The sequence below is a fragment of the Eucalyptus grandis genome, chromosome 8, assembly GCF_016545825.1.
Source record: "Eucalyptus grandis isolate ANBG69807.140 chromosome 8, ASM1654582v1, whole genome shotgun sequence".
In the NCBI taxonomy this organism is placed as follows: Eukaryota; Viridiplantae; Streptophyta; class Magnoliopsida; order Myrtales; family Myrtaceae; genus Eucalyptus; species Eucalyptus grandis.
In genome coordinates this window covers 9,759,734-9,775,771 of record NC_052619.1, presented here as the reverse complement: position 1 = coordinate 9,775,771, position 16,038 = coordinate 9,759,734, and the positions used below count along the sequence as shown (strand labels likewise).

At 40.1% G+C, this 16,038-nt stretch overlaps 2 protein-coding genes across 2 annotated transcripts; one reads left to right on the top strand and one right to left on the bottom strand.

The window, feature by feature from the left end:
• The first annotated feature begins 6,447 nt into the window (after positions 1-6,447).
• LOC104456369 (purple acid phosphatase 17) lies at positions 6,448-9,020 on the top strand. Its single transcript, XM_010071143.3, has 7 exons — positions 6,448-6,823; positions 7,336-7,492; positions 7,601-7,708; positions 7,840-7,967; positions 8,094-8,222; positions 8,331-8,398; positions 8,485-9,020. Exons 1-7 carry the CDS (start codon positions 6,617-6,619, stop codon positions 8,696-8,698), a joined length of 1,011 nt encoding a protein of 336 aa, XP_010069445.1. The 5' UTR covers positions 6,448-6,616; the 3' UTR covers positions 8,699-9,020.
• A 2,228-nt stretch (positions 9,021-11,248) lies between these two features.
• Positions 11,249-14,361, bottom strand: LOC104456368 (UV-B-induced protein At3g17800, chloroplastic). The gene is made up of 4 exons (XM_010071142.3): positions 14,161-14,361; positions 13,891-14,048; positions 12,804-13,096; positions 11,249-12,714 (listed from the first exon to the last, which is right to left on the bottom strand). The coding sequence occupies exons 2-4, from the start codon at positions 14,032-14,034 to the stop codon at positions 11,880-11,882; spliced, it is 1,272 nt and encodes a 423-aa protein (XP_010069444.1). The 5' UTR covers positions 14,035-14,048; positions 14,161-14,361; the 3' UTR covers positions 11,249-11,879.
• Positions 14,362-16,038: the final 1,677 nt, after the last annotated feature.

Below are 16,038 nucleotides of genomic sequence, written 5' to 3'. Positions count from 1 at the left end.
CGCTACGGCTAAAAGAATTAATCCATATGCAAGTCAAATACTAAAAGAGACAAGTATAAGCAAAAAAGCGAAATGGCAAAACCATTCCCAACGTAGATACTAAGATTTCACTTGAGAATGAAGGTAGAAATAAACCCGACTCGACGAATTTCCATAATTCAACAATGTGTCCACTCCACGAAGAGAGATTGATGATATTACACCGCTATAATCTGTAAAGAGGAAATTGCAATGACTCATTCACACTCATTCTCACTCACTTGATTTACAACCTCGATTACCCCTGAATAAGCCTCACAAGAAAAATTAAGAAAATCTTTTGTCCCTTAATTTCTTGTGATGCTTCTCTAAAAATATCTGAATAATTCGATTCAAACCCATAGAAGCTTGCCTTAATTCGCCACTTATTTGAGATGTTAGTCATCTGATTTAGGATGTCCAGAATGTGTCATCGCATACTCTAAATTATCTCGTCCGCTCTAGATGTCAAGGATCCAATTCAAGCTGTTTTAAATCAAATTGGCTCTAGCTTTTAGTCAAATTCAACAACCACAAAATCGCATTGTTGTCAACTCAAATAACTCTATCCACCTACCACTTCATTTATAATGTTGAAAGAAAGAAAGGAGGAAGATCATATAGCTGGCTGAAGCACACCAGTTTGAAAACGGAAGCTCTGCAGAAAGTATTAGAAGAGGAAGGACAAATTAAATAAATACGAACCGTGTGAAAAGCACACACTCCATGGAATTAGCGCCATCTCTGTAAATACACAAGAGAGCAGAGGACAAGAAGGTAAAAGGAAGACTGGATAAGTCCAACCGAGCAAGGAGCTAGCACAGGAACCCCCGTCAGTAAATGAGGGAAGAAATGATTTTGCAATCGATGGCTTTATGATTGAAGGATGAGAGAGAGAGAGAGAGAGAGAGAGAGAGAGACTTTATCAACAATTCCAAGGCTTTCTTTTGACACAGGAAAGAAGGGCTATCGAGGGGGCTACTGATTGATAGCCTCTTGTCTCTCTTTAAGGTGAAATTGCTGTTCTTTCTCCTTTTCCTTTTTTTTTCTTCTTTTTGGGCTCTTGCCTTTATTTTCCTCCTTTTTTAGTCTTTTTGACTTTTGGGTTCTGCTCCCCCTCCCCCTTTTTTTCCCATTGATCTCTGCACCCAATGCCAAAAAAAATTAAAAAAATTAAAAAAATCATTTTAAACAAAAAGTAAGGAAAAGAATGAAAATACGCAGGTGTCAGCATCAGTGACTCAAAGGGATGAGTGCAAAGTGCAAAGTGGGGTTGTGAATGAGCTTTCACGTCAAAACCAAAGATGAGATTTGTGAAACTGAGATGGATGGAGACATTGCCCTGCATGGATTTATTAGGGGACCAGTCCAGTTCTTTGGGGTTTCTCTATGGGTACTCCTACTGTTACTATCTCGCCTATGTCTTGCGCTCCCCATTCTGACTCGGTCACTAGCCCTTCTCTTCTCCTCCTCCTCCTCCTCCTTCTCCTGTTCACCGATGTTGAGTTTTCTCTAACCATGTTGGCGAAATTCACCATCTTCTCGTTATTAGCACAGCTCGCTCACATCTGCACTAAGCCCTAGACGAAAGGCGCATGTCTTAAACCTAGGTAGTAAAGGACATGGGGGTGAGCCTAGCTCTGATTTAGTCTAATGGATTATATGAGTTATTCGGTCCATGTGCAAACCTACATACATGCAAGTATCAAAGTTTAGTTTTCAAGTGAGCCTAGCTCTGGTTTGGATTATTGACTTGCCAATAGCAGACTCTCCGGATCAATATACTACACGAAAGATAAAGAAGGCCCTTGAATTTTGTCCTAAGATGAACTCCCGATGCTTAAATCCTCAATTATCTATTGTCGATCTTTGAGTGTATCAAAGAGAGACGAATACCTTTTAGAGCTCCCTTGGCGTTGTTTGTGTAAGATGGAAGGAAAGTATCAAAAAAATCCTAAACATATTATAATTATGTCTATTCAATCATAAATTATTTTTTTACCAATTCAGTTATAAATATTTTGCAATTATACCAATTCAATTCATTCAGCCAATTTTGACTAGCCGACACAATCATGAAGACTAGTCAATGCCGATTGTTTGACCAACGCTAACATGACAATTTTTTAATAAAATTTTATTTTTTTCACTAATTTTTCTTTTCTTTTTTTCATTTTCCTTTTCCTCACCAATCACTGTGGGGAAAAGAAGTCAAATGAGGAAGAAGAGAAAAAGAAGAAGAAAAAAAACAAAAGGAAAAACAAAAAATTAATTAAAAAAATTAATAAAAATGTGAAAAATTATTATTTAAAAATTGTTTGATCAACATTGATCAAACGGCCAGTGTCCACGTTAACATCGGCCAATCAAAATTGGTCGGACGAATTGAATTGACACAATTACAAAAAAAAAAAAAAAAAAGGATTGGATTAGATAAAAGAAAAAAATTATGATTGAATTGGCACAATTACAATAGGTTTAAGACTTTTTAGTAATTTTCTCATAAGCATGCGATAGAGAAAAGAGGCCGACTCTAGTGGTTTCAAGCTATTGGGATAGGGCCTATCGATCAAGCTTGTGGTATTTTATTGTCGAATTGAAACGTTAATGGTTGATTGTCACTATCTTCCAATAATATAAGTAGGGGCGGGTCAATTATAACCAATGGCGACAAAGAAATTCAATGTCTTTCTCATCTTTTCTTTCTTTCTTTCTTTCTTTCTTTCTTTTCATTCAATCGCGATGATGAAGAGGTGGAGAGAATGATTCATTTGCGTGGGACTATGACATACAGTTCTCGACTCTGTCCGGATTCCCTCTGTACCATGATGTGGTTCATAAACATGATCCGCTCGGGCATAGGGTCAACACATCGGTTCCGGCTTTGGGAACTTGGAGCTTCGTCATGGGCCTTTCATGTTTGAGCTGGATATCTGGCCCACAATATCTTTTTGGGCCATCGTTTCTGGGCCTACCTGTCACCGAGCCCATTAATCACGCCGCCTTGCCTTCGGTTCTCCGGACACTACTGATGCCTTCATCGGCCCTTCAACGACTCTTTTAGCAGGGGCGCAGCATTTGGCTACCAGATAAAGGAACTCTCGATTTCCAGAACGACTCCGACCACAATGACTTCCGCAAAGCGTGCTTAAGCGGGCGCTGTCGGGTCACTCGTTTGAACGCGAATCGGACTCGAAGATGATGACGAAGCAAACCCGCATGTCGTTGTGACCTAGTTTGGATGGACCGTCGTAGTTAATTCCAAACGGACATGAACTTCTGTTCCAAGAGACGCAGGCGAACGGACAAACACAGAGATAAATTCGAAAGGATACTCCACTTCTTATAAGTTTATTGGGCCTTGTCCACATGGACTCTGGCTCAGATGCACATTAGTGAGCCTTCCTCGCTTATGCCCAGTGTACTTGTAGAGCAAATTGAGCCCAAAAGCCACATAACCATTTCCCTAAATTTTGATTCAATTTTTAGACTACGTTTGGAGCTTTTCCAAAGGGTTTTGGATGCCGAAAACCCTTGGAAAAATACTGGAATGTTTGGCAAGTTTTCCAATTTTTCAGCTGAATGCTGGTCTTGGAAAAGCTGAAAGCCCAATACTAAAACTAGTTTTCTTCTTCTAAAACTACCTTCACCAATTCCTTAATTTTTCGGTTTTGCCCCTCGTTACTATTCATCTTCTTTTAGCAAGGGCAGACGTCGAGGTCACATGATGATCAACTTGGTCGCATGTTCTCAAGCCTCATCACCTAGGTTGCGCAACCTCAAGCCTCGTCACTTGGGGTTGCATGACCTTAGCAACGATCCTCTAGGGTGGCGTAACCCCAACAACCAAACCTGAGGTCACACAACCCCAATCGACAACTCGGGCTGCAACGCCCATGGTCGCACCACCCTTGCTGAGGATCGCACACCCTTGGGCGGTAGCCACCAGCACCAAATCTGGCTCTCTGGTGGCCTTAGCCCATCGCCAAAAGGTTTATTTTTTAATAAAAAAGAAAAATTAGACCCAACAACCCTTTGCAGAAATTTTTTATCAAATACTGCAAAGTAGCTTTGCAAATGATTTTTTATCAAACGCAATTTGTATTTCCCCAAGGTTCATTTGCAAAGCCAAACCAAATCCACCCTTAATCTATTCAACGTAATCTATGAACTATTAATAAATGTTCAATTTAGTCTATAGGCTATATGGAAAAATCCAATCTCGTCATTCCATTAAATACGAATTAACAAAATTTAATGATGTGACTGCCCATATATTAAGTTTGAATGGTAGACAACAAAAAAAGTTATATGTGAATTGAGTAAGATATTTATCATAAATCACGATATAATTATTCACATCATCAAATGGTGAACATGTTAACGCCTTGATTTGTTTTTTTTTTTTTTTTCCTTTTTTCAAGTAGATGGATAAGAAGATGGACCTATGGCTTATCATTTTTTAATATCCAACCCAACATATAATAATTTATATTATCGAATTATGTCCAATTTTTTGTTTGAGTAAATCGAAGACCGCATTGAACACCTACTAAGTGTTCATGGATCACATTGATCAAATTAAAAGTTTAGGGATGATGCTACATATTGAGCCAAAATTCCCGAACTGTTTGTACAATTTTCCCCTTCTTTTATTTTTAAGATGTTGCATTTGCATAATCGAGTTGATCCATTTTTAGAAATTCTCTAAACTGAAACATCGCTTGTTAAGCTCGAGCAACTTGTGGAAATGACCCCTTTAACTCAATACATAGACCACTTATAATTCACCCTCCTCTTGATGTATATTAAAAAAAAAAAAAAAATAGGAAAAAGGAAAAGAAAAGTAGAGGTAGACGACGTAAAGAAAACTGAAAAATTAAAAAAAAATTAATTTTAATATCATTTATTTGAAGTCGGCACATATATGCTTGTCATGTTGGCCATTGTCATTGGCCACCAATAGGTGGCAGCATTTTTGTTTTTTTTTTTTTTTTTGGACAACAATGATAAACCAATAGGAGCCACTTGCTATTATAATTTAGTAAAAGAACTATTTCTTGACATTTATTATTTCCAAGCTCATTGAAAAGCTTTCCTAAAAATTATCGTTAGTATCACTTACAAAAATTAATAAAAATATATATATTTTTTCACAATTCACGAAATTCACGAAAATATTTAAATATAAATTCTTACTAATAATAAAAATAATTTTTATTAATTAATTATTTTAAACGATATAAATGATTATTTTATAAAGATACTTTCCAAAATTTGTTGTTTTTCTCAAAATAAAGGGTGACAGCCACTTGGGTTTTACTTGGCAATTTTGAGAAGACAACCCACCGTTTCCCAGAGCGGAGTGGACCCCTGGTACGGATCTTGCCTCAGCATATTCCATTATCCGATCTCCGAAATTCCATTCGATTCCACGGCATATTCGCATTATTCTCTTTTTGTTGATAATGCCAGCACCCCTTTCTTTCTTTTTCTCTTTTTTAAAAAATGCCACGGTAAATAAAAAAAATTATTTAAATTTTATTTTCTTTATCAATTGCCCACTTCTAACCCCCACATCCTAAATTTTCTCTCGGATGTCTTTTTCTCTTTTTAATTTATCTAAGTAAAGCTGAAGGACTAGGGAGCATTTGCTTCCTTCCGATAAATTCCCGCCGCGGATTTACCAATTCATTTAAGAAAATAATGAGCTGAAGATGGAAATGACAAGAAAAGGCAAGTTCCTTTGTTATCTTATTCCCAAAAAAGAAAAAAAAACCGAGGAGGTAATACAAAATTTGGCAATATTTTTTCTTTGGATAGATGTTAAATTTAAATAGGTCTATCTACAGCACATTACTAATGATAAGGAAAGGTTTTTGGCAAAATAGTATTTTTAGATAAATCAAATTAAGACAGTAAGCCTAAATCAATAACGAAAAGTGAGATTGAAAAATAAGCCATTTCGAGGTAGGTATCCAATGTAGACTCCAATATCGCCTTACCGACATGAGCATTTTGATGATTTTCGTCGACATAAAACTTTAATTGGAATTTATGTGGACATCGCTCATTCAATAGTGCCTAAATTTATGGCGAAATATGATTGGCGGGGCGGTTTTAATTCTTTTAATTTTATTGTCATAGATAATGGATGTTTTATTTCATTTTTTTGGGGGGTAGGAATGGATGTTGTAGTTTGACTGTTAGGTTTTTTTTGGGGCCCGAAAGAAGTCACTGGTTGATGATGGGTGTTTGGTTATCTCCCGCACATAAATTTGACTATCCGGGGAAAGAAAAAGAAAAATGGGAGAAAATTTATTTACATGAGGCCAGATTTTTTTTTTTTTTGGGTTCTATAAAAAGCCATTCCCTTTCCAATAATGTCGAAAAAACACCCAAAAGAAATTATAAAAAGGGGTCGTTTTCATTTTCGAGAGACAGAGAGAGAAGGGAGAGAGCACTTTCTTATATTCAACGTTGGATCTTTTTCTTCCTTCTTTCTTTTTCTTCTTCTTCCTTCTCTCTGGTTTGAGCCTTTTCCTTTTCCTTTCATATATAGATAAGAAACTAGCCTTAGAGAGAGAGAGAGAAAGAGATGGGTGGTGATCTCTGCAACAGAAGAAGCATGGCTCTTGCGGGTGGCGTTAGGGTTGTGCTGGTGCTGGCGCTGGCGCTGGCGTCGGTTCATGCAGAGCTCCAGAGGTTCGAGCAGGCCGTCAACCCCGACGGATCGCTCAGCTTCCTGGTGGTGGGCGACTGGGGACGGCGCGGGGATTACAACCAATCTCGAGTCGCTCTCCAGGTAAGAAAACCACCATCTCTCTCTCTTTCTCTCTCTCTCTCGGTGCAACTTGGTCAGATGATGGAAGTCGGTGTCTACGTTCTTTTTCCTACTGAAACAAGGAAAAAGGTTCGATCTTTCCTGGAGTTCTCGAGAACATGGCTTCTGGGTTTATGCCTAATCATCATAGCGTCACTTTTTTCATCACCTTTTTTAGTTTTTTTTTTTTTTTTTTTTTTCCCATGGGAGAGAGTGGTTCCCATCTCTCTCTCATTGAAAGACCAACTGCAAATTCAGTTTAATATTATTTTTGCCCTGCTTCATTTCGTAACGCCCAATAAATTTGCCGGTTGTTGCACTCCACGATCACGTCCCATCTCTGACGTTGGAGGACAAAACACGGCGGTTTTTCTTTTTTTCTTTTCCTTTTTGGCAAAGTTGGTTTACAGCCCAATGACAGGTCATTACTCTTACATTGAAATACCATATATTAAAAATACATTTTTTGATGTGATTTTTATGGTTTGGTGCAGATGGGGAGGATTGGGGAGAAACTGGACATAGACTTCGTTGTATCGACGGGAGACAATTTCTATGACAATGGCTTGACTGGTGAACTTGACCATGCTTTTGAAGAGTCATTCACCAACATCTACACTGCCAAAAGCTTGCAGAAACAGTGGTACAGCGGTGAGTTTCACCACCTCCTCTGTATCAAGATGTTCAATTTAATTTTAATTATTCTCTTGTTGTTGACATTATGATTTTTACTTTTTTTGGGGGGATTTCCTCTTGCAGTGCTGGGGAACCACGATTACAGAGGAGATGCAGAGGCACAGATGAGCCCTGTCCTGAGAAGAATTGATAGGAGGTGGCTCTGTTTGAGGTCTTTCATTGTCAATGCAGGTTGATTTCATATGCTTGTGACATTCTTTTGTTCTTCAGTATGACCTAGCTTCAGCTTGGCTTTGTTTTCATGTAATGAACACATTCATGAATTTAGAACCTTGATGATTTGCTTCTTTTGATTCACCCAGAATTGGTCGAGATCTTCTTCTTGGACACCACCCCCTTTGTCAAATCCTACTTCACCGATTCCGAGGGACATACCTACGATTGGCGCGGCATTAAATCGCGCAAGTCTTACATCGCAAACCTGCTTAAGGTAATCAATTAGGACAAGCTTCTTTAAGATCATGTAATCAATTTATTCAGAGCTCATTGGATAGCTAAGCCAGTACTCGTTGACGTTTGCGGCATATCTGACTCTCGATTTGATCCGTTTGTGTAGGATGTGGAATCCGCGGTTAAGGCATCAACCGCAAAGTGGAAGATTGTCGTCGGCCACCATGCCATCCGAAGCATAAGTCACCACGGCGATACTCAAGAGCTCATCAAGCATCTCCTCCCGATTCTTCGGGTAAATCAAAGTTCCAAAGCAGCTTAATCTTTTCGCTAATCAAGCAATAGAAAGGTTTTCTGCTGCTGAAATTCAATCTAAAGCTTCAAATTTGTTCCTGAATTTCAGGCCAACAGCGTCGATTTCTATGTGAACGGCCACGACCATTGCCTCCAACGCATCGGGGACACCGAAAGGTAATCAACATACAATCAAAGCTCACTGTGCAAAGATGTGCACGACAAATTGGTAGCTGATGGTACATTCTCTTTCCTTTGTGCAGCCCGATACAATTCCTAACAAGCGGAGCAGGGTCAAAAGCATGGAGGGGTGACGTCAAAGAGACTAACAAAGGCAACGTGAGCTTCTTCTACGACGGGCAAGGGTTCATGTCGGTGCGCTTGACTCAGTCCAACGCGGAGATCGTCTTCTACGATGTCTTTGGCGAGGTCTTGCACATGTGGAACGCGCCGAAGCAGCATCATTCTGCCATCTAGAGAGAATACCCATTTGAGGGATCATTCCTTGCAGGAAACATTGGCAAGATTGATGAATTTTGAAGGAATTGAAGGGGAGAAATTTGTTTAGTAGCTCTCACAGGGAAGCACATGAGCTAGCAATTAGCATTGTAGTTGGAGGCCAGAGATGGGTTAGGATTGGGTGGCAAGGTGCTGGCCATTTCTTTGATTTTGTACAGGGTTTAGTGACATTTCTTTTTTGATGTAATCTTGAGCAAAGTCTCGATTGGAGGCACCATCATGTGTCAGTGTGGGCCCTAATGTGCCTTATCTAATGAAAAGCTTTAGGGTGATTCGATTAGCGGAGGTTACGCGATGTCGGAAAATTAAATCGAATATTTGGCTAGAAAAAAAATGCCAATTCGATTTGTGTGGTGAAAGCTGAAGCAAATAACCAATAACACAAATCGAAATTCACTATCGGTCCACCTGCATGGAAATATAATGCACGTCAACAATTTGCATCCATCGGCCCAAAATGAGATCTATTTGATCTAACGGTCTCCGTGTTCAAGCACTTGTGCATTGACAGGCCGATAATCTTCCATAGCACGATTGGATGAAATTAACCGGGATTTGAATTGAACCCGATACGTGCTGCAATGTCATGTTTGTTAGATTCATCTCGTCACGCGTCAGCAAGTGCAATTTCGTGAGCCCCGTGACCGCAAGGAACCTTCCTTAGCTTCTTCCTTGGGCAGCTCGGTTTTGAACTTTCTTGGCTGATTCGACCAAATACGATCCAAAACGTCGTACATTCCGAATGCAACAAGATGGAAGTTTCCTCGAAACTCAACGATGAGAGAGAGAGAGACAGACAGACAGACGCCATTCATTTGAACACATACAGACGCCATGTTGCGGTTCCTTGTACTCATGCAAGAGCTACTGGCTTTGTATTTTGCTTCGTTTGCATGCTGTTTGGCAAGACTGTCCTTTCCTGATACTAGAGCTCCTTTCTTAACTTCCAAACGACACAATTTGTCACGATGTCCCAGATCAAACATCAAATGTTCTAAGAAAAATGAGATTAAGCTTTGAACAAACTGCATAATCGGAAGTGATGGAGATAAGTAATGACAAATCAAAGAAAATAGGTGGTGCTACTGCAACTGCAAAAGTAGGCTTGTGGCTGTGTATCGGTTTCACTCGGAGATAGTCGGGCTGAGTTGCCCCCGTAGGAGGCGTGACACTCTGCTTATAGCTTTTTACGGTAGGTGCTCACAATCGATGTCGACTTGCATTTGACAGATTCACCTTCTTAGTGCTTCCTATGTCTTGTTAAACTTGATAAAAAATTTGGGGCTCGTTCCATTTATCTCAAAGTAGCCAAGATCTACAGACCTAAAATGTGCTACCAGAAGCAACTTTCATCAATGCATCAAAGTAAATTATATCGCCAAACAGGCGCGCTTGAAAGTTCACCCGTTCTAGCCTTTCAGGCCCCAACAACCGAATTCCGCCGCCGAAACTTCAGTGAGATCCCTAGGCACCAAGTCAACATTCACTTATTTGGTAGTAACAAACATTTAAACCTTCGGTATTGCATTGGTATGCAACCGCCACCAAAATGATAGCCTTTTCATAAAAATAACAAACGAAGCCCCTCCATTCCCCCACAAAAGGTCTCTCCAGGAGGTCGAAATGCATAGAAGGCGGGGTCAAGGCAGAAGAGGCAGGTAGACATTGTTAATGAGGATTTCTTTTTAAGCCTCCTCTACTCAAGGCTTTTGATGACGCAGCCGACACCCACAAGCACGAGAGAGAGAGAGAGAGAGAGAGAGAGATGTCAAGGAGGTTCAATTCCTCTGCGGAACGAAATTGCGTACCAACAATGTAGACATTTACAGAGAAGTAAATAGCTTAACTAAATCATCCAACTAATTCGTCCGCATGCCTTAGTTGTATGCAGCGCTATCCATCTTCTAACAAGTCGAGGAGGTCCAAAGCATTGACAAACTCAATGACGTGAAAGTCCTACTATGATGGACAAGGCTTGAAATCAATGCAACTTACTAAAGATTACATAAAATTCATGTTTCGTAGCATTTACGGCCAGATAGATATCTTCTAAAATTCTCCAGACTTGCTCGGTCATTATGAATTGCTCACTAGCCAAGTTCCTCCAGTATAAGTGAAACGGTTCGTATGTCCAACTTAGCAAACTAACTTACAAAACAAAAATGCAAACCACAGACCAGGAGACACATCTTCCGCTAATAATCTCAAACATCTAGCAGGGTAAAGGGACCATCCCACAAATATTAAATATCATGAGAGAGAAAAAATTCCTCTTCCCATTATTTAACTCGGTGAAAGAGTTTCTATCAGCATGAGACAGAGTGATAAACTCGTGATCACACGTTAAATTATGGCACTTGGTGTTTTAGCAGACACGTATAACAAAGTAGCTAGTGATCAATCTACCAGGCAAGAGTTAAGTATATGATATGGATGCATTATTCATGGAAACGCACATGAATGTCAGCAAGTGGTCACTGAACACTGACAGAATTTCTCTGTCATTAGTAAACAACGACAAAAACAAGGGGGTAGATACCATCTTTGCAAAGTTTAGTAGACAATAACTTTTGCATATCCTTCAAGTACCATGTGGAGCCTTCAATGCAGCTTATACCTGCTTTGGCCTAAAAACTAACACTCCAACACATGTCATCTCATCACACTGCTCAACCAAATTTATAGATAAACTGGACATACCTATGGAATTGCTGGTTAATTAATACTCAGCAAGTTTATTTCAACGACAAAGTCATCACAAATGTGCAAGTTATTCTCCTCCTAAGCTATCAGAAGTGGACATTGATTTTTCCCCCTGGACTTCGAATTTCTTTGGCTTCTCAATCACCAGCAAAATAATTGATCATCAACTTAAGATGCATATGAAGACCATTTCCTATAACATATTTGAGGGTCAAAGGAGAAGGTAGTTTCCAAAGAGACGACCAGATGAGTGATTGCATTAGTACCAAATTTGACTCTCCTCCCTCCTTAGCAAGAACAGTCCCATGCATATGTACAGACAAGTAGCAGAAGCTAAAGCCAGATCTACCACCGATGTGTTGCACTCTTTTGTCCAAGATAGCCAGTTGGGCAACCTCATCGGCTTTGGCCTAGCACAATCGCCAGCAAACATGCTTCAATTCATCACAAAATGATATCTAGAATCAACAAAGCTCTCAACATCCCAAAGGAAAGAACCAAAAGTTACAGCTTCCAGGACAAGTCTCTTCAAACCACCAAAGCTGATCTTGATATGCTCATCCCTCGAAGAATCTACTGTACCCTCAGGTGTTATAACAATCTCGGGTCTTCCAAACAAGGCCTCTGTGTGCTTTTCAATGATGCTCACAGCTTCTTTTGATCTAATTGTTGCATATCTTTGAAGTGTCTCTCCATCAAAAGACATCACATAGGTGCGCAACCTGGAGGGTTTTATTCCACTACCAAAACCCCCAGGGCTTACGCCGCCAGACCACGATGAAACTTCAGGATGGGACTGCACCGTCTGGAAAGTATCATCTCCAGTGTCTGGCTTTCTGTCTTCTCCAACAACTTGCTGAACATTATTAACCTCATCATCATCGGACGCACTAGGGAGAATTTTCATTGTTTTCTCAAGCTGAAATCTCTGGTCAACCCGCTTGAGGAAATACCCATACATCACTGACGCTGCATAGACTTGTCCAACCCTGAGTTTGCTTATCTGGGCAACGGAATTATTATCACCCATGCGATTCCCCAAAATGAGAGCCAGATGATTTTGGATCATCTCATAGGCTTCGGGAGAGTGAAGCTGCTCAAGCATCTCTTCTTGAATAGGCCAACCATCAACTCGACCTGAAGGTTCTGAAGAAGTATTTATGGATGGAATCAGGGATACATTTGCATCCATGAATTTTTGCACCACCAATGCATACAAAATCTCTTCCAGAGCCTTTCTCCTTTCGTTAGCCTTTACCTCAGCAATTCTCCTGATGGACCAAAATAATTTATACATTATTAGCATTTGAAAAGATTTTCATGCCTTACCAGAATACATCGAGAGTAATGTTCTTCTAACCTGTACAAAACCAGCTCTGTACCAGAAGCATTAGGTTCTTCCTTTTTTGTCTCAGCATCACGGTCGGTCTGGAGCTGTTCAAGCTGCTGCTCAACTGCAGCAGGCACAAGATGTGGATGGCTCACTAAGATCTCCGATAGAAACTGCCCAATGGGTGATTCCAGCTTAAGCGGTGCAATAGGAGCACTAGAACCTGCCGATTCAAAAGAAGCGGACGCTCTAACCATACATCTCCTGCTTCCCACCGCCACTCTCCTATGACCTGCCCTTGAGCGAAGACTAGAAGTGTAATGCTGCCACCATACATCACTCAATCAATGAAATGAACAAGTCAAAGTACCAACACATCATATTATAACCACAATAAGTGTTCAGACAGCACGAGTTTGCAAAAGGAAAACACTATCAGACAACGAACTTCAAAGCATAAATATCCTTTCTGTAACATCAGCTCTTTCCAGCTGATTGTGAAACAACTGGAATTGTCGGCATCCACAATACATGAGTTAAATATCCCACTAACTTAAAGAGGCGAAAAGCTGGCAGTAGAGAAACCAGAAGCTTGAGGTAACAATCTTGACAAAGCTCCATCCACAAGTCAAATACAGATCATGAACATTCATTTCCATTCGGAGCTATGTAGACAAATATAAACTCGAAATTTCCCCGAGCCACTTGATAAGTATATTGCAGGATAGAAGCAATAAAATTCCAAAGCTTGAACATGACAACTTAACGAAACAGGCCCTGAGCTTTTCCCCCCAGAAATATTCCTCCAGCACCCGTTTCACCGAATTTTTTTCCCTCGTATCTAAGACACCGCTCCACAAATCCCAGCTAAAAAACATGTGCAGCCGCCCCTAAAAGAGAACGCAAGGGAACACGAGCCAAAAGACATTACCAAAGCATTTGACCTGTTTGAAAAAAGTTCACGAAGAAACCAAAACCGCAGAATCGAATAAATTAGAGATCCGGACATCTCATGCGACCAGCAGAACTCTCAGAATCGCAAGCCATATACATCGACCGGGTTCGAACGAAATCGAAAGCGACGGACACGAAACCAGCGAGGGAAAAAAGGATATACCTTCGACGGGGCAGGCAGTCCGGCGCCGAACCGCACGAAGCCAGGCCCGTCGGCCGCCAAGACGGCCGATCTAGACGCGCACGGCGACGGCCTCAACGCGCCGACCGTCGACGACCGGAACGCTGTCGCTGCGGCCGATTCCATGTTCACCTCAGCTCCTGCGAAACCCCAAAAAAAATATAAAAAAAAAAACTCAAATCAAAAAGGGGAAAAAAAAAAAACCCGAAGTCATCGCATCGCCGCGACGACGGCGGAGGCGATGGATCGTACCTCCTCGCGAGACCGATCGGGCGGAGACGGGACCGGCGGGGGATCGGCGGCGGAGCGGCGGCGGGTGTAGACCCTCGCGAGTGGCGGCGACGCGCGGGGGAGGTTGGTGAGGGGAGCGAGTGCGGGGTGGAGAGGATGTGGAGGGATATGGACGGCGAGGGACTCGGGCGACGTGGGCTGTTTTAATAAGAGCGTTATATCTGTGGGCGAACCAGACTGGTTTCTGTATATATATATATAGCGTTCGTGCTTGTGGACGGGGGGATGCGCGTTGCCAGGTGGCCGGTCCATCGTGCCCTTGGGGTTTCCGTTTAATTACTGAAGTGCCTTTCTCTACCCCCTTTTTTTTCTAATTTTTTTTTTTTTTTGGCTTTTATGATGTCCTCCTCTCCATTTTTATTTTGTAGGTAAGTAATTCCTATGGAGAAAATGGTATATTGATCTGAAAAGTCGACATGTCAAAATAGGTTATAGACCAATTTCTTAATTTATATTTGATAGGCTAAGTCATTTCATGAGTTATTTTTATTCACTAAATGGATTTACAATTTATTCTATTCTTGTTCTCTTTTGTTTTTATTTGATCTCGCACTCACTTATTCCACCTTCTTCACTCAATTTGGACATGAGGTTTTCGTAAATTGAATTGAATATGGAAGTGTTTTAATAATATGAATAGGGTCAAATATGATCTTGGTATTAGTCATTAGATTTATATTCCATAAAAAAAGTGTAAAAACAGATTAAATGGATTTATTTTGGTTCAAATCATATTCGACCTAACTCAAACCCGACCAAACCCACCAATTCTGTGAGTTTATCATAAAGTAATTGCTAATTGAGAGGTAGAGGTGCAAGTATGAATGGGTGAAAGAAAGATTAGTTTTTAACATCTTGATCATTTCAATTGGGAAGCACACCTATCATTATAAATTAGAATTGTGCTTAATTTTTTTGGTTTATTGATCACAAGCGTTGAAAAATATATTGAGTTAAATTTAGAAAGTCTGCTAATATATGAAAACTATGACGTCGGAAGCATAGACTATCAATTAGAAGAAATATATTTGGAAAAGTGGTGAATTATGAAAAATAGTTTTTTTGTTTGTTGATAATTATGAGAAATAGTTTGAAAACAATTGAATTTAAGGGGAAAAAAGGGAAAATGACACAAATTATCTCTAATTTTTTGTTTTTGAATTTTTAATTTGTTCGATATGATTTCAAAACTTTGATCAAATGTTCAACATGTTCCTTGAATTTTAAAATATGTTCATATAGTACATAGACTATATTAAGCATAAATCAATAGTTTAGGCATTGTATTGAACAAATTAAAATTTTATAAATAACGATACTATTAAGTCAAAGTTTATGGATCACGTTACACAAATTAAAAATTTAAGAATAATATTACATATTTGATTAAAATTCATAGATCATTCTTGTTATTGAAAAAAAATCGTAAATTCTGTTTCTTTTATAAGAAACACAAAAAAAGAAAAAAGAAATATATCGATGTCGTGAGGGGCTTGTGGGTAATTTAAGCAGGGGCAAGAGATCTCTTCCCGGCCCGGACCACTGTTCTGGAGGCTTCCGGGCTTGTGCGGAGAAAGGGGCCCACTCGCCATTTCACTCGTTGACGTTCACAAAATCGTCGAGGAACTCGTGGTTCATAACTCGACATGAATCGTGGCTCGATCCCACGAGGTTTGTCAGCGCAATACGGCGGCGGATTCCGTGTTCGAATTGCGGCGACGTATAATCACTATAATATCCGGATAATTTCATAATTTTCTGGAAATTGCAATTCATCGCAAGCGAATGAGAAGGTACGCGCACATTCGATGACAGTCGAGGTGAAATTCGTGGGTTCCA

Coding starts and splice junctions, on each gene's coding strand:
- LOC104456369 (XM_010071143.3), top strand. CDS start 6,617: ATGGGTGGTGATCTCTGCAACAGAAGAAGCATGGCTCTTGCGGGTGGC. Junction 6,824..7,335: donor AATCTCGAGTCGCTCTCCAG/GTAAGAAAACCA, acceptor GGTTTGGTGCAG/ATGGGGAGGATTGGGGAGAA. Junction 7,493..7,600: donor GCAGAAACAGTGGTACAGCG/GTGAGTTTCACC, acceptor TTCCTCTTGCAG/TGCTGGGGAACCACGATTAC.
- LOC104456368 (XM_010071142.3), bottom strand. CDS start 14,034: ATGGAATCGGCCGCAGCGACAGCGTTCCGGTCGTCGACGGTCGGCGCG. Junction 13,097..13,890: donor GACTGCCTGCCCCGTCGAAG/GTATATCCTTTT, acceptor GTATGGTGGCAG/CATTACACTTCTAGTCTTCG. Junction 12,715..12,803: donor ACAGAGCTGGTTTTGTACAG/GTTAGAAGAACA, acceptor TTGGTCCATCAG/GAGAATTGCTGAGGTAAAGG.